At 38.1% G+C, this 21,799-nt stretch overlaps 1 protein-coding gene across 6 annotated transcripts in view; it reads left to right on the forward strand.

The window, feature by feature from the left end:
- Positions 1-21,799, forward strand: part of VEZT (vezatin, adherens junctions transmembrane protein) — a 60,994-nt gene that overhangs the window by 6,501 nt on the left and 32,694 nt on the right. For 4 of the 6 annotated variants that reach the window (XM_068937932.1, XM_068937961.1, XM_068937940.1 and 1 more), the window contains exons 2-3: positions 12,546-12,680; positions 20,310-20,399. In XM_068937932.1, coding sequence (XP_068794033.1) covers positions 12,546-12,680; positions 20,310-20,399 — 225 coding nt within the window. Of the gene's footprint in view, positions 1-5,215; positions 6,047-12,545; positions 12,681-13,595; positions 13,720-20,309; positions 20,400-21,799 lie in introns of those variants that run through there. The other 2 variants (XM_009674596.2, XM_068937946.1) reach the window with 2 other exon arrangements.

Genomic DNA, 21,799 nt, shown 5'->3' on the forward strand with positions numbered 1-21,799 from the left:
TCTGCTATGTGGCACCTGTGGAAGGATTTGAACCTGACTTTTGTTGTTATCCGTTCCAGTGCTGCGTTTAGAGAAGAAACTTATCAATGCAAGATTTCTCAGAAACGCTTAACAGGCACCAGCTTGCAAAAAAATCCCAGTTTTTGATGCCCACAGTGTGAAATTGCAATAACCTTAGATTTTTAAGAGCTCTTGCAGGTCCAGTGCTTGAAATTTAAATCTTTGGTTGTAAAATTGCATAAAATATAGTATTGAATTAATTTCTTTGTCAATGTTTTAAACATTTCTTTCCAAATATTTTAATTTAAATGAGGAAAAAATAATTAGGAAGTGTTTTACTGTTCCTGCTGTTTAAAGTGCATAAACAAATAAATTACATCATTTCTGAAGTGTATTTATTAAGGAGAAAAAATTGTTTGCACTTATACTGAAGTATTTTTGACAAATAACTTTTGATTGCCTCCCAAAGGCATGCCATAATCTGCTGCTTCTCTGTGAAAAAGTATTATTCAAATCTTATTTTATTTAAAAAAAACCACCTATCCCAGCATTCAGTGGCTTTTAATATCTAGGTTAATCAAAGGTCTGAATAGGTGTTAAGTACAAAAGCCTCCTAGAAAATTTCAATTTTTTCTGTTTTTTTGTGGCATTTCTCTGGAACATTAAAATTTCATTACTCTTTGAAGATTATTGCTGAATATGCTGATTTTATTATGTCAGAAATAGTGCTTTGTGCTCTAATGTGAAGAGCAGGGGAGCCTGTGCAGCTCATACAGACGTTGAGAATGGGTCACCCTCTTCTAACCTATCCAAGGTAGAAAAGGATTTTAGGGTTTTACAATAATTTATTTTTATCATATATGAGCACTTTTCATGAAAAGTCCAGAGATATTACGTCGAGTGTCTGGTGGACAGCCTCACAATTTCAGGTTACAGATTAGCTGATTTTTTTCCAGTTTTATAAATTAGCATGCTTGAAAACTCCTGGGTTTAGTAGGCCCTGTAGGAAACTCTCCTCCCTGTAATCATGGGAAGTACAACTTCTGGCTGCAGTGAGAGGCAGAGGATCTGAGCTCCTTGTCTTGTTGTTCTTTATGCTTGGCATGTTTTCCCCCCACCAAATATAATTTCAATTCCTTCTCCTCCTGCTGTCATTGTTCCTCAATTTTTCTTCCCAGGAGACATTCCCCATTCTCCTGGGAATGTCTTCCCAGGCAACACTCTGGTATTTCTGACATTTCCTTAGCTTATGAACTGGTTTTGACTGTAGCCCCGGTGTAGCACCTTCATTCATTTCTGTTTACAAAACCTTTGTTAAGCAGTTTTCATTAGTTCCTGCATGGTCCGATTTCCATCATCTTTCCGTTGGTTGCCATGTTTTTCTCAGAGTCTCAGTTAGGTGGGTTTTTTAAAGCCTAGCATTTCTTCTTTCTGAATTGTCATGATTCCTCTTTCCTAGGGTAAAGCTAGTAATTTTTGGAAAGCTTTTTCAGGGTAGTAGTATGTAAGTGGACTGAAGGGTGGTGCAAGTACTCAGTTGCACACAGTCCCTGTTATTCACAGAACTATAAACTTTTTTTTTTTTGAGCATAGGATCACTGAATTTGCGTTTAAAATGTCATTATTTTTTTAGGAACAAAAAGCCTTCTTCACTGGAGACATTGTCTCTTGCAATTAATTCTTGTGGCCTTGCTAGAAACAGTTGCATACACCTACTCTTCAGGTAGGTTACTAACGTTGCTATTCACTCTCTCAGTACTAATGGAAGTATGTGTTAAGGAATAGCCCCACCAAAGGCTCGCTGACTCTCATGATGGTAGTGTCACTGTTGAATCTAAGCTTTATTGTAGATCTACAGGAAATGACATGATCAGCAGTATGGCTGCAGACTTTTTAAAACTAGTATTCATTGTTTGTCGCTTTAGAAATCCCAAAATGAAAAATACAATATGTGTTCTTTCCCAACTTTGTTTCTTGCAAATGGGCAAAAAATACCAAATGACCAAAATAAGTTTCCTTTGCTTCCCTGTCTGCACCAAATCTCAGAAGTCATACTAACCTGTATTTAAAAAATAAAATAAGCTGAGGATGAATGCAGAGAGAGTCAAAATCTCATGTCTGAATTCAGAGCTTTATAATGTATCGAACAAAGTTTTACCAAACCTGGATTAAGCATCTAGAGTTGGAACCCAGAGAACTAGAACAAAGATTTTGAATGTATATTAGGTGCTTCATTTCACAGCCAGCCCTTGCTCAAGCAGTCATATTCCCATCCCTGGGGGAAAATACCACTGCACAGAAATGGAATTACCCTTTCTAGCTAGGAGGGACATGATCTGTATTCTTTGTCTGTTTGCTGAAGTGGAAGATGTTAACATGAGAAATCAGTCCTAAGGACAATAAGAGAAGTGTTTTCCAAGCAGCGCACCATCCCAAGAGGAAGGGAGAGAAAGCACTATAGGTTCAGTAGAGGGGGTATCTAATGGTAGAGTCCATTTAGGCAGGGCATAGGACAAAAGCTCTTTGGAAATAACTGGCAACATGATAATGTGTTCAAATGTAATAGGTTCGAAAAGATTACTCTCACTGCATATTTAGGCAACAAGCCAATATGCTGCGTAGTACTGAGTAGCCTGGAGAACGTATGCTTCATTAACAGTCTGATATACAGATTTCTGTAAGTTTTAAGAGGAATGCCAGCAAAAGGCACTACTGTTTGCCAGCATAAAACAACTATGTTCAAAACATTCTTTAGATGATTTATTCTCTCATACCTACAATAGCCAAACATATCTAAAATATGGTAATTCTTGGCTTAAAATATTGGTGCTAAACCCCTCCATCACCAAACTGAGGTGTTCAAATCCTCATTTGAAGCCATCCAAACCAAAATTAACTTTTATCAAAGCACTCAGTGGTGTTTATTTTCATAAATATTTTCTCCACCCAAACTGAGCTATTCTAGAATTGTTGTTTTGTTTAAAACACAAACAAACAAAACCCAGAAAACCTAACCTCAGAAACTTTGTTGTGTTGAAAATATTATGTCACATCCATTCAAAACCATGAATGCTTTAGAACTTCAAAAGTTGTGATTTTGACAAGCATGAGGCTTAGAAATGTTTTATTATAAAAATGAATATCTCAGGAGTTGTAAATAATGAAAAAAGGATCTGAAATAGCCTTATTCACATGGCCTCAATGGTGGCACCTATAATACTCCCTCAACAGAATTTTTCTTACCAAATATTGGGTTTAATAAAGATGTATTGCTCTTATTTTATATACATAAAATGAAATAAAGCCATTTTTAAATAGCCAGTTCTGTCAAAACCACACTTTACCTATCATTTTGATAGGCTGTGTTTGGGACTCTGCTTTGTCTGCCTTCAGTGTGCGCTGTTGCCAGAAGAGGTGTTTGTACTTTCCTTCTCTTTAGCTGCTTGTTCCCACCCTCTTCCTTACGCTGGCGCTAGCATTTATGGGCAGTGCTGGGTGAGCTGGCTCAGGAGACTGATTTGACTGTAAGCTAACCTGACTAAGAGAAATTCTCCCCGCCCCAGCAAATCAATTCCTTGTTCCTTCTCGCTTGACTATATAAATATTACCGCTAGTGTACTAAAATGGTACAGCACCCGCTCTTAATGTCAGAATAAATTGAGCATGTAACTGCAGCCTGGGGATATATCTGTACTTCAAATTTTAATGTAGTGTAGAGCCCCCTGAACTAGTGGTAAATGGGCTAGTTCAGATAACTCAGCCCTCTGCTAAGAGGGAAGGAGGACAGGCTGTCCTCTCTTTTCCTCGTGTAACCAGAAGGCAGGTGATACTGGAGAGAAAATAGAGGAAACTACAAGTTTAAAGCTGTGCAAAGAACCTTCTGGTTTTGGAGACCAGGTAAACTCATCAGGCATTTTTAGAGAACATATTATCCAAACATATACAAAGAAATACTCTTTGGGCCATAAATATCTACCATTAGGATCAAAGATTCCACAACCCATATTTAAAATACTGGGCAGCATCACTGTAAAACTACAAAAATTGGCAGGAAGATTAAGAAGCAAATGTAGCACTTCAGTATATCAATTTTGTAAAATTTACTAGCTTTCAAGCTGTCAGCCCTGTAAATGCTGGCAGATGAAAATTCAGACTCTTGAAGAATGATAGGTTTTTTTCAGCAGTGAAGAAAATGTAGGAAAGCCTGGAAGCAATATAATATAAACTGCTGGTCAGTTGTTCCAAGACTCTTCCCCTTCCCTTTGGAAAGGGTCAGCAATAAAATAACTTGACCTCTTTCTCTGGAGATCACTTACACGTTTTGATCTGCGTTTTGTGCAGTCCATTGGAATAGCTGACAATTGCAACTGTAAACGTTGGCCATTTGCAGCACACTGCTTATTGCTGAGTTAAACATTTTGGCATATAATATAGTTGTTTTTCTATACCTGTAGTGAGCTGGTTATATTTTTCATGGGCATTACTGTCATTATTACAGTAATATAGTTTGAAAACTCTATTGAGAATCTGCGTTTTGGCCTTTTGCTAAAAAATCTTTTAAACTTCATTTCTGTGTGCCAGTAGTTCTTAAGTGATGTGTGAACCTATATTGCCTTTATTATTTTTAATTAAAAATTTGAAGACAGAAGTACATGATGATCCACAGTAAACCTTTGAGGTCTGTTGTTCCACAGTTTTGGAATCCTCCTCTCTATTAACTGCTTTGGGTCACGTTTATGGAAGCATTAGTATTGCCTTACTGTTCTCACAAGTTTAAATCATGAATCTGCTTCCTTGAGACACCTGAATAAAAAATTGCTCACTGTACTTTTTTGTTTAGTCTTCGTAACGTGACTGTATCTTATTTCTTGGATGCTTTGCAATTCAATCACAATGTTTACTAGTAATGTGTTATCATTAAGTATCAGAATTAACATGATTTACAGCAGATAAAAATGTTAATTCCTTGGAGCTGTCGTTTTAAAGAGATTTTCTGAATGTTTCACTAGACATGCCATTAGTTTACCAAGTAGATATATTAATTTTATTAATTTATTTTGAATGTAAATGAAGGGTAAAATCTGTGAGCTGCTGCTGAGGAGTATAAAGCAAACTCTGTTCTTTCTGTATCGACTGAGTACAGTGACTTGCGTGGTCAGTGACTTCCCACCCAAAGCTCCAGGTACAGATTTTGTCGCTGGCCAACAGTGCCTGTTACTCTGTTCTCCAGTGAAGATATGTTTACCACTTTTACTCTAAATTTTTCTGGTATTTTTCACCTCTGTCCTAGTCAGAAAGGTTCTGCTCAGCTTTTCCCATGTTCTGCGGGCCCACTTTTGAACGGAGGAATAGTCCAAAGCTCTCATTGCCACTGAGTTCCAGAGCTCTGCCTAGTATGTGCATCAGAAGATTTTCAGGAACAGTAATAGATTAATGGCTTCAAAGTAGTTCTCAAACTGCTTCTAAATCACATGATACTCCAGGACTAGAGAAACCAAAGTCTATGCTACCATTACGGTCAAAACGGCGTAGAAAATGTAAAGGACTCTTTCACTGTCTTGAAGTCATTGTCTAATATTAGCCGTGTCAGCCATTGGCTGGATTTCAGTCACATCGGAGGAGGAGGTGGCTCCAGCCAGCAGAATGTGACCAAGGCTTTTAAATACTGTTGCTTGGAAAGTCTTATTAATGGCTTCATATAATATCGATGTGCAGTAATTCCTTCCAGCGGTATCTTTTTAAAAGCCTTTAACAATCTGTCATCCTCTTCTCCCTTCCCCCAGTTATAAAGCCACATTAGTCAGGAGGAATTGCACAGTCCTGGGAAGTTTCAAACTGCATGCGCTGATGCTGTCAGGAAAATGCTACTGTGCAAGAGCACAGGTGCAATTACAGTGACTGCTGCTTCTCATCCTCTCCTTGGGCCATCCTGGAGGGACAAGTGGAAAGAAATGGGGAGGTGGGAGAGAGACTGTCAGATGCCTGGGAGCAGTACAGAAGAGAAAAGTGGAATGCCCTGTTCCAGGAGACAAAGATCGCACTCTCTGTAAGTTTTACCTCCACTTTTAAAAATCTTTTTAATATTTTGAGAGATAGAGAAGGAGATTTGAATACTGTTTATTTTATTTTGAGTTTAGCCACCTGTTAAGCTCATCTTAGCCTTTGCTGTCACTGTGGTAGGAATGCTTAATTTTTTTTTTTTTTTAACTGAGAATTAGTAAGTTGTCAGTATTTTGGAAGTGGTTTAAGCTCCCATGATGTTCTTGGCACATTAAAACCAGCAGCTTTGGGGGGGGGTGGGGAAAAAGCCTTTCAGTATTTTAAGAAGAGCTCTTTTAACCTCTTATTGTGTGCACTGGCATTAAATCCTGCTTTTACTGTTGATCTGCTCAGTTAGCTGTGGCTGGAGCAGGGGGTGACAAGGTAGTGAATGTTATGGTAGGAAAGAAAGTTGGGTGTGGGAAGCCCCCACCTCTAATGGAGAAATCCTGCGTCATTTACTTCATGATGCATCAGCAAAAATAGTTTGGGTGTGGCTTTGATTTTTAGCTGCTATTGTAACAAGACTGTGAAAGCTTACAGTATTTTAATCTTACTTGTGATTACAAAGGTTTTTCTCATAACACACATAAAATGCCTCAAATGTTAAAGTGCAAAATCTGTGCTTGCAAGGCTGCAATAGATGTAAATATTTGAGCAGATATCAATGCAAAGTGAGCTCTTTCCTGAAACTAGGAAATTCTCTATTGTTACAACCTTTCCATCATATAGCGCTAGATATTGCCATGTGTGTCTCATTATCTTTTCCTTTTAATGTTTGGCTTGGTTTTGATTTTTTTTTTTTGATATCTATTTTAACTATAGGCTTAGTTGGAGTTGTAAACAAGACGTTTGGTCTTCTGCTCAGTTTAGGTGCAGGGGTAAGCACTGGAGAAGGCATAAGGAGCAAAACAAATTTCAATAGGCTGTCCTTTAATCCTAGGATTAGGAAGGAAGGAAGGAAGGGTTTTCTTTCTTAATTTCTGGAAATGGGAGTTTATATAAACCTATACTATAGATGTTTAGTTACAATTGAATGGTTTTGTAGCATGACTAACAGTAGTGAATTAACATCGAAAAATGGGTGCCTTTTTGCTGTTAGTTCCTGCTGAGTCCCCAGAAAAACCTAATTATTTAAATTTTCAGAAAGTTCCCAGTCAATAATCAGACTGTTTCAGAATACCTTGCTTTGCCTGTTTATGAGATTTGCCTTGTCTAACCTGTAAGAAGTGCACAAAAGTATAGTAGTGTTTTGTCTTTTAGTTATCCTAGGGTTGTTTTCCATTTTCAACACACAAATTTGAGAAGCAGCATAATAAAAAAGATACTTAGTTGTGTATGTAATGCCTGTCTCTTGTATCTAGGTGATCTCCGAAAATGACCTAGAAGAAGAGGAGACTTAGGAGAACCTTCAGAAATAAATACAACATATTACTGAAAAACCCTATCTTGATACCCTAGCTTGCTTTATATAATCCTTCCTACCAGTAACTAGTAGTACAGTGCAATAGCGATAAGCTGAATGATTAAAATTTTTTTCTTCTCTACTTTGTGAGTCATTCATTACTCTGTGATTCTACCAGAGACAACTAAAAATAAATAAGTGAACCTCATTATCAGGAAACATGAGTAATATTGACTATTCTAGTTATTATCCAAGCTGTGATTAGTTGGATGTAAAGTTAAAGATGAAAAATACTTTGAAATATGTTCCTTTAAAAAAATATGATGCTGTGTTAATGGGAAGATGAAGTTTCATATTTGAAATTTCTTTTTCCTTCTGTGCACTAAAACAACCTTGCTGTCCTTTTACGTAACATTTTAACACAAAAATTTACTCTCAAGACTAATTCACATTTTTTAAGAATTACAACCTATTTCTTACTACAAGGAAGAACTTTATATGTCCTGAATTTCTCAAACCACAAGTCCGTTAGTGTAGTACCTGTAATATATGCAGAACTGTCAACATCAGTTGCCCTTCCTCTTTTAGTGTTGGACTATCGAAAAAAGAAGGAATGCATGAAATTCAGGCAAGGAAAATTAGGAATAAAAAAGGCAGATCCTTCCTGTTTTCCCCAACTAAGGATTGTTTAATACTATCATGGCATTTGCAGGTGAAAACAGGTAAGCTTGACAATACTGATGAATGAGAGCATGAATCGAGACTACAGAATTTTTCTCACAGTTGGAAGTGCGTGTGTGTGAGAATATGTGTATTTCTGAGATCTTTTTATGGGAAAAGCTGCAGTTGAGAGTGAGAAGTTTTGCTAAGGAGGTAAGCTAAAAATTCAAAGCTATAAATCATGGGACATGAGACATTATGAGATTTAATTGTTGCTTTAAAAGCTTTGTGAGGATGAAAATGGTGTGCAAGTATTAACTTCTGTCTTGAAACATAAGCAGTACATTGGATAGCATGTTATTAACGGGCTCAAATCTTAATTGTGAAGTTACGTGATTAATAACTTCATGATTCTTTGATAATACTGGAAGTTCTGTGTGAATGTTCATATTTATGAAATCTAAACTTCAGATTTTTAGAATTCCTTTACTGGATTTTCTAGTCATTGTCTACTTCAAATATGCCATGGGATATATTTGCTGTAGACTGTTGGAAAAATCCTCAGTGAGTTATACAAATCATACAGCTTTGCAAGTGACAGGCTTGTTAGTAACGGTTAAGATCAGGCAGTATCTAGGACACTTTTATACATATATATATGTGTGTGTGTGTGTGTGTGTATAATATAAAGGGAGTGTGTGTGTATAAGCTAATGCATGCCATCAGTGATACTTCTAAAAGCAGAGGATTGTGAACTTCAAATTCTATGAGTGGACAACATGTAAAGCTGAATGCCTGAACACTTCCTGAGAAACTCCAGGAGGAGGATGCTCATCTACTTGAAGGAACATATGTATTCATTTGAGTTAAATTGTAATCTCTTACCATTTTCTAACTCAGTAATCAGAAAACTGATTTCCAGTTCTCAGCGGTAATAAAAATTTGCAAATCTGCCCATAATGGAGACTCTATAAAAGTTAGTCAAAAGGAATTTATGTAAAACCTAGTCGAGTGCCTATATCTTACCCTGATTACAAGGTAACATGATAAAGAACTAACAAAATCATTTATCATAGCTAGGAGCTGAAGTTTCATTAACATTCAAAGAGACAGTGCATTTTAGAATATTTCTGTACAGTGGAAAATGTACTAATTACGGTTAGCGGCAAGGTTTGGATGTTGTCAGAAACCCCGTAGTAAGAAAGAATTAAGCATTCTTGCATCTATGTAATGTTTCACTTAGTAAATACAGCACTCAGGGTTTGATCGAGTTCTCTCTGTCCTTGGTGGAAGGAGTCTCACACTTTCACTCTCTCTTCTTCTGTTGCTGTGGGGGAAATAGAACCAATCTAAACAGTGTCTGGCCAGTTTTCTTGATCAGCTTTTGAAAAATGATCACCTCATGGAGCGTTCCCTTCTATACCCTCCGCGTTTGATGTGGCCTCACACAATCAGAGTAAAAAGGTCTTTTCTCTTTCTCCTAGATTACAAACAGATTGCTTTTCAAACTGAAGATTTACTCCGTGGTGGTTTTGGATCGATAACCAGGACCTAGTTACATTTCCTTTCAGTTGGTTGGTGCTTGCTTCCACCCCTTGATCAGGCCTTAGCAGCCATGCCCACCTTGGAGAATTTTAGCAGTAGATGCCCATTACGAGCCTGAATGATGAGCCAGCAGCTGCTTTTGCTTTCTGCAGGAACCTAAAAGGAGGAATAATTTTATGTCATTTCCACAGCAGATAGCTACTGTTGTCACCAATTTCTTTAGCATTATTTGGGTGGCAAGATGGTGCCTGCCTATCCTTTCCTTTGTAGTGGAGAAAGTAGAATACACAAACTCCAACAGCATGGATGTGCACGCACAGATCAGAGTGGAAAAACTCCTTAATATATTTGGGCTATTTTGCCAGCTCTCTGTATTATGTGTGTACCAATAAAGACAAGGCAAGTCATGTCAAATAATGGCTGGCCTTGCTTGTTACAAGTATGATCGAGATGACATTTGTAACTGGAGAGAGGAAAAAAAACAGGATTTCCAGGTTACTGAGGTGAAAGAGGTGGAAAACTATTTGTTTTGGTTTGTTTTCAGGGCAACGTAAACTGTTTCTGAGGTTCCCATCACAGCTGCTCAGAGCATGCAGAGCTGCTGAGGGCAATTGATATTCTGGTCCTATCCCTGCTAACTGTGACAAGGAAATAGTAATGCCCTCATGGCTGAGGGAGCTGGAGCAGCCAGCTGGGTAGGTGAGAGAGGCAGCTAAGTCCTGCAGCAAGGACCTGGGAGATCCCAGCCCGGGGGCAGGTTTGCCGAGAGCCTGGATGCAGTTCCCCTGGAGTCCTGCCTGGACTAAGCTTCAGAACTATGACTTTGAAGAAAGCATTCCCTTCTCCTCCACTCTTTTGTCTGCATGTGTTTGTCTAAGTGGGCATCAGTCTGGCTGGTTCTGACTGAAACTTCTGTACAAGTCCAAAGCTCCCCTAGTGTTCAAGCTTTTCCAGGTGCGCTGGCACTTCACAGCCTGCTTCTGCACCAAAACCATTCTGCAAAGACAAGATTATGCATATCCGTTTGTATTCCAAGTTTTTTTGCTGACGTTATTAAGGTAATTTAACATTGCTGTAAATAAAAGAAGTATTGTATTCTAGTCTATTATGTTTTCTTTTCCATGTTAATTAATTATTCCTGGTAAATTGGAATCTTCTCCATATAGAAAAACGTAGTTCCTTTCCACCTAGTCCGGAACAGCATATTGTTTTAAGAGAATTATGTGCACTTGAAAAAGTACTGAATGTAGAGGAAGGGTACTTGGAAGAAAAAAAAAGATAGGATTGAGCTGTCACACTGGAAAAATTCTTGAGTCATTAACCTGTCCTAGTGTTTTGCACAATCATTTTCGTTATGGGTAGGAGAGATTGTCTGTACCTGCACAGAGCTTCAAGTTGATATGAATGTTTGAGTTTCAGGTAATGAGTGGGCACTGAGTCCATTGTGAGTAAGTTGACAGCATGCCGAAGTATGCATTTGTCTGCTTTAAATAGGTAACAGTGATTAAAATAGCACTTTGGAGATGATGTTAAAAAAACCCTACCAGAATGATTTAATTTGTTCAGCTACAATCAATTATTGCTTCAAACTTAGATGGCATGAAGTCATTCAAGATTTGGCCATGTTCTTACACAATTATGGTAGCTATACCGTGGTTTTTGCAACTTGCACCAGCAGCAGTTACTGATAGTTAACATAACAATTCATAGTTGCTGTAACAATACTGATTGTTCCTGCAGACCTCTACTTATGAGGTATGACTTCCGTAACTGCATTTTTTGCTGGAAAGGTTTGAGCTTTTGCTTACAGAATTTTCGTTATATCACTTGATGGTATGTTGTATTTCTCAAAATGTTGTTCTCTGTTCTTCCTACACAGTTCATTGGTGTTTGTATACTGTAATGTTGGTTGTTGAAAAAGATTTTTTGAAGTCAAAGTGAATTCCTAACTACCTACACCATTTAAGACTGGTTGCTGAGAGGTTTTCTTAAAAGAGAAGCCTCCATAGGTCCCCTGAGCAGAACTAGAGATACCACAACTATCCTTTCCACCAAGTTTATCATAGATGTTGCCGTATATGTGAATGTAAACAAATAAATAACAGTCAAGTAAATCTTAGATACCTGATACAGATGAAACAAGAACATTTTAACATTTAGGTAGGTATATATCTAAAAATGTAAAAACCCATTCCCTAGTGACCACAATTCCATGCTTTCTCTAAAAACTTTTATTAAAGGACTTTTCATAAAGTAGTAGCTTTGTCAACAGCTTAAAAAAGTATTTTTAAAAAATTGTGATGCTCTGTTGCCAGAAATGCTAACGCCAGCCTTGGAGACAGCAGTAGCCGTTTCCTAATTTGTTTTTTCATTTCTATAAAACACTGTGTAGGTATGTAATCAGGCTACATTGAGACTTTGTTTATTCAAGTTTGACAAGTGCTCTGCTTCTGAAGTTTGTTTTAGTAGAAAAAGTACAAACTATTCAAATGTTTATAAGCTTCAAGAAACTGGTACCAAATACATAGTTTATTTACTGAGTACATGCAAGTTATAAGCTAAAGAGCCAGTTCCATCGGGTCACCTAGAGAAAATATTACTATAGGAAAAGTTAATTGGCTGCATGCTTATTTCCCATCACATTGTCTTCTGGATTGACTCTGTTGCACCATGTTTCATTATATTCAGGAGAAAACTGAAGAGACATATTTAAAGCAAAAGTCTGGCTTCTTTGCTGCTACTGTGTTGTTTTCTTTCTATTGGATACTTCATTGGTGATTGCGTGGTTTGATTGTGGTTCCGCACGGTGTAGTCATAGCTGCGCTTTCTGGGAAATAGGGAACATCCTTCACCTTTGTTTTTTTTTTCATTTTCTTTTTTTTAAACTCTCTTTCAGAATTCCCCACTCTACCAGTATCTGCAGGATTTGGGACACACCGACTTTGAAGTATGCTCAGCTGTGTCACAGAAGGCAGAGCAATGTGCAGCAGAGGGAGGCCATCAAGAATGGACTGCTCATGCTGCCCAGAAAGTGAGCATTCTTCTGCTCCCATGCATTTATCTTCTCAAAAGAAAACTACATCATTTCACCAATAGGAAAAATCAGAGAGGATAAAGAGTAAACTGTTACTATACAAAAAGTTAACAATAGCAGTTGCCATATCTTATCTGTTAATGTATTTGGAAACATGGTCTGCTAATATAGTCCGAAATGCTCCTTTGCATTTATGTAAGCTAAGACAGCAAGGGATTTTAATGGTAAATTTTTCAAGAGTTGTAAATTATATTATTTATTGGATACTCTTGTGTTATCTTAGCATGGCATACTGTGAACAAAACCTGTAATTCTCTGGAACAAAATATTTATAGTTCCCAGCCCTTCTCAGGCATTCAATTGCTAAATACCACTTTGTAATAAAACATATTAAGAAAGAGGATTTCTGGGAAGTATAAATAAAATAACCGATCTGAATGAGATAGTAGAACTGTGCTTAGGCTATGGAAATGTTGTAATAGTAACAGCTGATGATCATCATCATCAACTGATTAGCTCAGACTTTCTCCTTTTTAAATATAGGTTTGTGGATTTTTCTTTTAATATTTTAGTATTAAAATTATGCTTGAGAATTAAGAGCCTAGAGTTTAAGAAATTCTAAAAAAAAAAAAAACACCAGTTCTTAAAAGTTGTTACATCTTTAATTTGCCTTTTTAACATGTACTTTGAACTACACCTTTTTTTGTTTTCCTTATTAAAAATAAGTGGTAGTTATTGCTATTAACAGTGAATCACATGAGGACCTGCAATGTGGGCCAGAAAATTCCTCTCTTTGCTGATCCTAAAATTGACAAATATACTGAAAATTCATTAGTCTGTCTTCTCCTTAGCACCTAGATGGAGCATGCCAAGAGCAGTTATTTTCTGCCTGTTTCTCTTCCACAGTGGAGAGTTGTTTTCAGTGGACATGCCCCAGCTATGTGCTAAGCCAGGAGGGAAACAGAGGCCTTCGTGCAGACTTCTCTATCCAGGCCACTGCTTTGGGGGGAGGGGGGCGCGAGGCAGAACCTCACAGGTAAGAACCTAAAACAAGCATTCATGAATTGACTTGTTACCTCTGAAAATTACTATTTCTTTCTCCTCTCTCCCCACCACCTGCTGCAGCTTCCATCTTTGTGCACCTTAGGTCATCTGATTTTTGTCCACTATGGCTTTTAACCTTGTAGAGCTCAGTTTTCCTTATGTTCACTCCTGCTTTATACCTCTTCTGCCACCTTCAAATCAGAGTTTCACTACCCCTTCCCTCTCATTTGTAACCAATACTGCTTCCCTGCTCTACTACCTTCCACCCTCCTGATTAGCAGGCAGTGAACTATGGAGAGCATCCTATTTCTTCCCCAAAGCAGGAAAGATGGTATGAATGGCCCTGAGTTCTCCAGCAGGGAGACCCTCTGGATGCAGTGGATGGGGGATCATGTGGCAAATGGGGTGAGCTGACAGATGTCTACTTCTAATAGGATCTTTTCTCAAATAATGCCATCTTGATGTATATCCTCTACGTAGCACTCGAGATGCTTCAAGGAATTAACCTTGGAATGGTCACAGGCTTTAGTGACTAATAGTCACAATAGGCTTTATTTTGACCCAAAAAAACCTGTGTTTTATGTGTGTCCCTCTTGCTCCCTCTTTGTTTTAGATCATACACATTTTTTCTCAAGGATCTCTTGTCCTTGAAAACAGTAGACTGTTGTGGTACTCAAGGCAGTCTGTTCTATTCTGTGTAGGATCTTAGGTGGGGCAGGATTCAGAAGTGTATGAATTGATGTGGAGAATATCAGTCTTAGGTTTTTTCTCTGATCTGGAGAAGAACGTGTGGTTCTTGAAATGTTTGTAGTAGTATGGTATACATTGGTCCTTGTATGTATACAGTCTTATGAAGTGGAAATTTAGAAGTTATAGTATGAATCTTATTCATCTAGCAGTATTCTGAGAAGTGTTAGTATGTCACATTTTCATATAGTGCTGTCCATTTTAGCCACTCTCTGTTTAGGCTGTATGAACTTCCTCACACACTCATTACTACATTTGAAAAGACAGGGTAATAAAATGTGAAATGTTTTGTGGCGGTCTTTGGTCCTGTTGGAGTATTTCTGCGTGGCTAGACCAGTCATAGTTTGTTTGTGCTCATCTGATGGGGCAGGTACATTGGGTGCTTTGCTTCACAGCTGTGATCCACAGTGGCTGAAACTTACAGTCCTATGGAAGTATACTATGTCTCCCTTCTTGCCGTCATACCCTGATTTCCTGTCAAAGATGATCATGTAGATAAGACACAGATGGGGGTGCGTACAAATTGAGCAGGCTTGTTAATATCGCTAGGTGAGTATCACCCGTGGAATAGGCAGAATCTGTGGTGCTACTGTTTAAAAAATAACCATACTATAATAAGAAACCCTAAGTTTTATAATGGTATGTTCCGCTACTCAGCCCTGCTCTTGTAGAATTACAAATCTTCAAAAAGTTGAGCAATAATGTAGAAAGAAAATCCCAGGAGCTTCATACGGAACTCCAGTCTCCTATGCTGCAGGGTTTGTGAGGCCAAGAAACAGATTAACTCTGGGAGGAAGAGAAGTGATCCTTTCAGTGTCTCTGTGCTTCAGCAGCTGATTTCTCTCATGCAAGTTTTTTTTTTTTTTAATTTAATATATAAATTGATTTCTAGTTACTGTTGATGCGAGTAGCTGTTACATTAGTAGTAATAACTACTGGCTTCTGTCAGGGGTCTTGAGGCAAGGCTGAATGTGATTCAGGATTTAGCATACTTTACTATACTGTTAATTGAAAGCAAGGTGACATATTTGATTGGCTGATGATCTGTTCATTATTTTGAAGTAATGAACGGACTATAGCTTTCTAGTTGTATTACTTTATTTTGCATATTCACTTTTGCAGCAGTCGGTAAAACAGTATGATGCTGAGTAATATGTATATAATCATGTATATAACTTCTGTGGAATTTAATACAAAAGTGCCATGGGCTTAAGAACCTTAAAAGAATTAAGATATACTACTTTTAAAAGCCTCAAGTATTTTTTTTCCCCCTTCCTTCCCCTCAAGCATTTTACTCTTAATTTATTGTGTTGGGAGTAAGTCCTCTGGCCTTGTATCAGCTCTAACAGTAATTCATCATCATTTGCCATGTAACTTGAAGGCAGAGGGTGTGTGAAAATGGGTTGTCCATTCCTTACAAATAGTAGGATGACATTCATGTTGTCTCACCTCAGTCTAGACAAGAATACGTAGGAAAAAAAGGAAGCCTATGTGCAATTTGGAGCTGAAAAATGTCATAGGTTTTTCCAGCTTTGTTCTAGTACCAGTTTGGGAACATTAAAACTTTTATTTTTTGTTCTGATGTCAGAAAGTCTGTTTTTATCCTTTGATTTCTGTTTCAATGTCCCGTTTTGGCCTCAAAAGGAAAGGGAATGAGAGAGAGGCAGGTGGCCATACATTTAAAGTAGTAGACGGAACTAAGGAGAATATGAGGCTCTCCTGCAACTTCTGTATGACGTACAGGCAAGACATGTAATTTTCCATCCCATAATTTCCTCATTTTTAGATGAGATGGTTATCACTTCCCTTTTCGCACCCGTTGCTGACCTAATCTACTGAAATTATAACATGTCTGGGAAACAGAGGGCTTCTGAGTTCTGAGTATTACCTACCCACATGTCTAACATAATATGATGTTGGTTGAGGTTTAGTGTAATGCAAATAACATAATCACAAGGAGTAGAAGATGTTCCATGGTGAGTGGTACCTAGTATATTTGTGTTATTTTCTTTATGTTCTGAAGAGTAAATTGACAACTGCCTTAAACTTTTAAGATATTTTGATGTTAAATGCAATTAAGACCAACGGCAGATACAACAGAAATTTTGGCTTTCTTAGGTTATCATGGTCCATTTGTCACTCCAAGTTTTCTACTAGATCCAAAGCACTCTGGCATCTGAAATGATACTTTTTTCTTCAAAAGACAATTAGCTCTCTAATGAGACCATCTGATTCTGGTTTTCTTCCTCCTGCCGCTGTCTATACTGCTGGATGCAGGAATCTTTCTGACTGGAAAAAGAGACAAATATGTTCCTAAAGAGATAAGTGGGGTTTGTTTTTTTTCCCTAGGCTGTCAGCTGACTAATAGTGGAAAACGCACATTAGAAAATCTGTAGCATTACTATGTCTTTTAAAAAGAGCTGAGATTGTTTTCTCCTCTTGTATTCAATCAAGGAGGAATCCTGTTCGGATGCAATCTTGTGAGATGCAGCAAGATTTTTGCAAGGCAAAGCTCTTGTTTGGACTTCAAGAACTGGGAGAACAATTCTGGATCTTCTGACTGATACAAACTTTGCTGCTGTGTCCTGCTATCCTGCCAGGCAGAGCGTATGGTTCAGGTTTAATGAAAGATACAGGCATAAATTGAGCTTCAAGCACGTTTTTAGGAGGATTTTTTTGTGTACTCAGAGCATGGTCTAAATGAACATTGAGATGAAAAACTATGTAAGTGCTTCAAGACTGTATTCTGAGGGCTGATGAAATGCCACTCTTCCTTCTGAGGCAGTACAGAGATATTTCGCGTGGTAATTATAGGTGTAGTCTTTATGGCTCTGCCAATCTCTGGAGAATGTTACAGCTTAAGTTCTGATCTTGTGATCATCTGATGTTCAGAAGCACTGTTTACAGAAGTTCCTAGACCTGTTTTCTGGAGTTAAAACGTAATTGAGTAATTCTGCTTGATTTTTAAGGTATTTATTTCTTCCCATTTACGTGTTTCCTTTTTCATTCATTTTCCCAGACTGCTGTACCTGTCTGAATGTCTTGATTGATTATAGTGTTGCACCTTATTCCACCTTAGATGTGCTAATATTTAATCACTAGATCAGGGCTGGTGCTGCAGGCAGCTGCTGAGGGTTGTTGCTGGGGCTATCCATCAGCAGCCGTGCAGGTGACCCGATGTGGGGAGGCAGAGGGACCATTCTTTTGCCTTCGTCTAGGGCTCCCACCCATTTAATGCTGGGAGCTAGTTAATATGCAGTATTATCTTATTTCTGAAGTGCACAGAGTTGAAAGGTGCCATGTGAATGATGATGTTTTAGATACCTGCTAGTTTGCTGTTTCAGGCTCATCTGGTACAAAAGAGAAGTATTCATAAGTGTTTTATTTTCAATTCAAATGAATATACCTAAAATGTGCATGTATAGGCAATACGCTTGGAGGTGTATGCCTTTATTATTCAGTTTACAGAGAGCTTATTTGCCTGACTTGTGTTCTACAGTTGTAAAAAGAATACTCCAAAAGCATCAGCAACATGACCTGACTTGTGTGTTGACACAAGTTGTTTTACTTGTCAGTAACACTCCCAATGGGAATGCAAGCTGTAAGACGCTCTTCCAAGGATCTGAATAATTGAATGTGTTACTGCACTCTCCTGGGTCACAGCCCAAGACAGTGCATTGTCTTGCTTTGTGTTTTCAAGCACTGGCATGCCTGTTGAGTGTTTTTGCAAGTTCAGTTTTTTATTTTTAAACCAAAACATGACATATAAGACAAAAGATTACTTACCTAGCACATTAGCTTGTTGGGTTTTTTTTTTCCTCAGTAGTTCCAAGGGCCAATTTAATTAGCTGGTAGCAGTTTAAAACTATTTACGATATAGTTTATGATGCTTTTTTTCTTCCTCTGATTAGACTTATGCCAGTGCCTCTGAGCGACATCAACATCTTTGTTCACGCAGTGGGGGAGAATCTTGCTTTTACCAGCACTCCGTCTTCTTCCCATCCTTACTAATAGTAATGATAGAAAGTAGTACTAGAACAGGCCTCCTAATTTAGTGATACCTTGTCCAGGACTGCTCTTGAAAGTATATTCTCTAACACATTTCAAATCCTCTCTTGGGTTTATTCTGCAGTCTAAGAAGTGCTAATTGCTGCGATAGCTCCTCTTATAAGCCATGATGATAGCTGTTTCTACAAAAGAACTATCATTATGAAACCTGTAGTGTTGGTTTATCTCTCTGCTAAAATAAAAATACTTCCTTTTGGCATAGGTGTGTAATTCTAACTGTACACAGAAAGGTGAGGCATATGCAAGGGAAAACTTGAGTTAGGTTACCCAAACGGCTGCAGAAGTGAGTTATTTCAAAAATTGTTCCATGAAGCAAAAAAGCTTTAAGATGAAAATTTCTAATGTTATTCAAATTCATTCTGCCCTGGCTTGCTGCCTCAAACTTCTGTCATAGTGCCTTTCAAAGGGATGTCAAACGGGTAGTTTTGGCTGTTCTACCTCCAGTGCCTGCTGTGACGCTATTCACAGGGCTAAGTACGGAGCTCAATAATTCTGATGTTCGGTCTCATTTGTCTGTTTCCAAGCTCATAGTTGGAACCCTGATGGAGAACTCTGTATTGCTCTTCTCACACAGCTGCACTGGAAGCATTTTGGTAGCTTATATTGGAAAAGGTTTGTACCTGGCACTGCAGAGTTCAAAACCTTGGTGTCAGTTCCTCTGGGGAAGAGTGACTCTACAGCTGTATGTGGTAGAGTTCAGTTTTAATACTTCTCTCTCTTAAAATGAGAAAAAAGGAAGAAGTTAATTTAATGCAGACACCCTTGTAGGTTAAGTTATTGTAATCTCTTGTTTTTTGAAACAATATGCCAGAAAATGCAAGTGTTCCACCATTCGGTTGTTTGGTATGCATTTCAATTGATTGTGTTGCCTGTGGGCAGTTTGAAGATTAAGAGGTAGGGCCCCAGAATTCATGAAATATATGCAAGTAAATATTTTGAAAAATAATTCCTGTCAGGTCAGTCTGAGAAAAGTAGCTAATACAATGCATGCCAAAAATTTTATTTTTTATCACTAAATGGTTGCAGAGTGAAGCAACATCATGCATCTATTTAATTATCATCTTTCATGCATTGTATTTTAGGAAGACACTTGAGTAAAATGTGTGATGACAGAGAGAGTCCCTCTTAATTAGTAGTTTTCAAAGGTACGTGTCCAGCTTAGATGAAGGTCTGGATTTAGGTTACGTTAGAAGCAGCGTGGAGAGAAAAGTACCTCATAGCAAATGCTTATGTGTCAGGGAATTTTTGGGACCGTTTCTGTTCTTGTGATCATTCTTCCCTGCCTTTGTTGACTAGTCCTCCAGAGTCTTTCTTACCTCAAGCTCTGACAGTCTTACAGGGAGAGATGGTTCCTCACCTGGTCTTTTACTTCTCTTCGGTCTCTGTCAGCCTTTTAACCACTGCTTTTTTTTATCTTCAAGGAGCGAAAGGATTTTTCATGCTTGTGCAGCAGTTGCCAACCTAAGATCAGACTAATCCTAACTGTATTTGTTTTTAAATGTACAGCATAACAGTTGATTATACTTCGAATAGGTGGGGTTAATGAAAGCTTTATTTCACATTCTCATGTACAGGCAGGTTGACCGGAAGCAGATGTTGCCTTAGCATACTCTGAAGTTAGGCCAGATAGAGTCAGTGAAACTTCCTTACAGGTATTTGTGTCTCTGAGTTAACAAGAGAATCAAATGCATAAATAAAGGAATTGTTTGGGTAGTATTTATTTTTTTGCTTTGTTTTTTAATCAGAGTAATTTTTTTTTCCCTTCAGCAAGGCATCCTGTCAAAACTAGCTGAGTCCTTTAGAAGTTGGTTTCCTTTTCCACAGTATAAGAAAAATAATGACATTCTTCACCGACTGGTAAGTGTTTACTTTTTTTTTTAATTTCCTTTCCTAATCCACAAATCTTCCTCTCCTCTGTATCTCATGCCCATAGCACTTCCTTGGTTCGTATTTGCTGGTTTGGGTTCTAAGAGGCTTACTTATTTTTCAGATAACATAACTGACTGATTTTCAGAGCTACTGGAGGTTTTGGAAAACTGTGCCAGGCAAATTGGTCACAGAAAAAGGGGAAAATATCAGTGGTCAGCTTAAAGATGTTCAAAATATGGAAGAGATTGTGAGAAATTAAAGAAATTCTTGAAAGTTGAAAAGAGTTACTATACAGTGTAACTACACCATGCAGTGGAAGGCAGTGCAGAGACCCTGAGCCATTAAGTCCATATGTTGCAGTCATTCCAGTGCCTTGCAGATACAGCTCAAGACAGAAAGGTCTAGATCTTCATCTGCACGTTGCCTCACCATTTCAGCTTGTTAGTTCAGGCAGAGCACCATGCTTGTGTAGCTCTTCTACCCCATAACCCAGCCTGGCTTATCTGTTTCTGCATGGCTCTCCAGAGTGCTTTTGCATTTGGGAAAAGCATTAACGAAAAGCTAACTAAGACATCTCAGTTGCAATACTTCAGAACAGTTATGCATTAGCAGCAGATAATGCCTTTGTAGTTTGGCTGTTGGGACAGGCAAGAAGAGTTCTCTGTATTACCTATGTTCTCTGTATTACCTACTTCACAGCAGTTCAGAACTAGATTTGGATGTCCATCTGCTTTACTAGAAGTTTTCTTCTCCTACTCTTAGACTTGACAGGAACTTTTAGGGCTCAAGTCTGTCTGTACGGGATAGACCCAAAAGGTTATAGGTCTACCCCAGCTAGTTAAAAATAGTTTTATGCCACTTTTATGTCCATTCTCTACAAAGCTACTTTCTAGCCAGTTCAAACTGTAGCCTAGGCTGGTCTGAGTTCCCCTAGACTTGCACCCAACTGCTTCTGGTTCCTCGTCTTGCTTACAGTAGTTAAAATGTAAAAGCATTCAAGTACACCTTTATCTTAGGCTACATCAGGTCGTACGCAGATGATCCAATTCCAAACCAGGATGCTCTTTCACTGCAGGATTTCCCTGTGGGCCTCAAGCTTTGTGGGTCTTTGCGAAACTTGATAAATGGTGCACGTAAAAGCAGAGAAACTAGAGTCCATATTTGCTTCTCTTAGAGACAGCATCTGGCTAGCTCAGATATACAAAGCAGGTTTTGTATATCATTTTCATTTGGATATGTCATGTTAGTCAGAGTATTCCAGAATCTAAAGAGCTAGAAGTTTGGCTTTTTTCTACTGTGATATAGAAATGAAGTGTTTCAAACGTAGCTTCAAAAAATAAAATATTGAGCAACACGAGATATTAGGGGTTTCCATTTCTCTGAGAGCT

This window comes from Struthio camelus, chromosome 1, assembly GCF_040807025.1.
Source record: "Struthio camelus isolate bStrCam1 chromosome 1, bStrCam1.hap1, whole genome shotgun sequence".
In the NCBI taxonomy this organism is placed as follows: domain Eukaryota; kingdom Metazoa; phylum Chordata; class Aves; order Struthioniformes; family Struthionidae; genus Struthio; species Struthio camelus.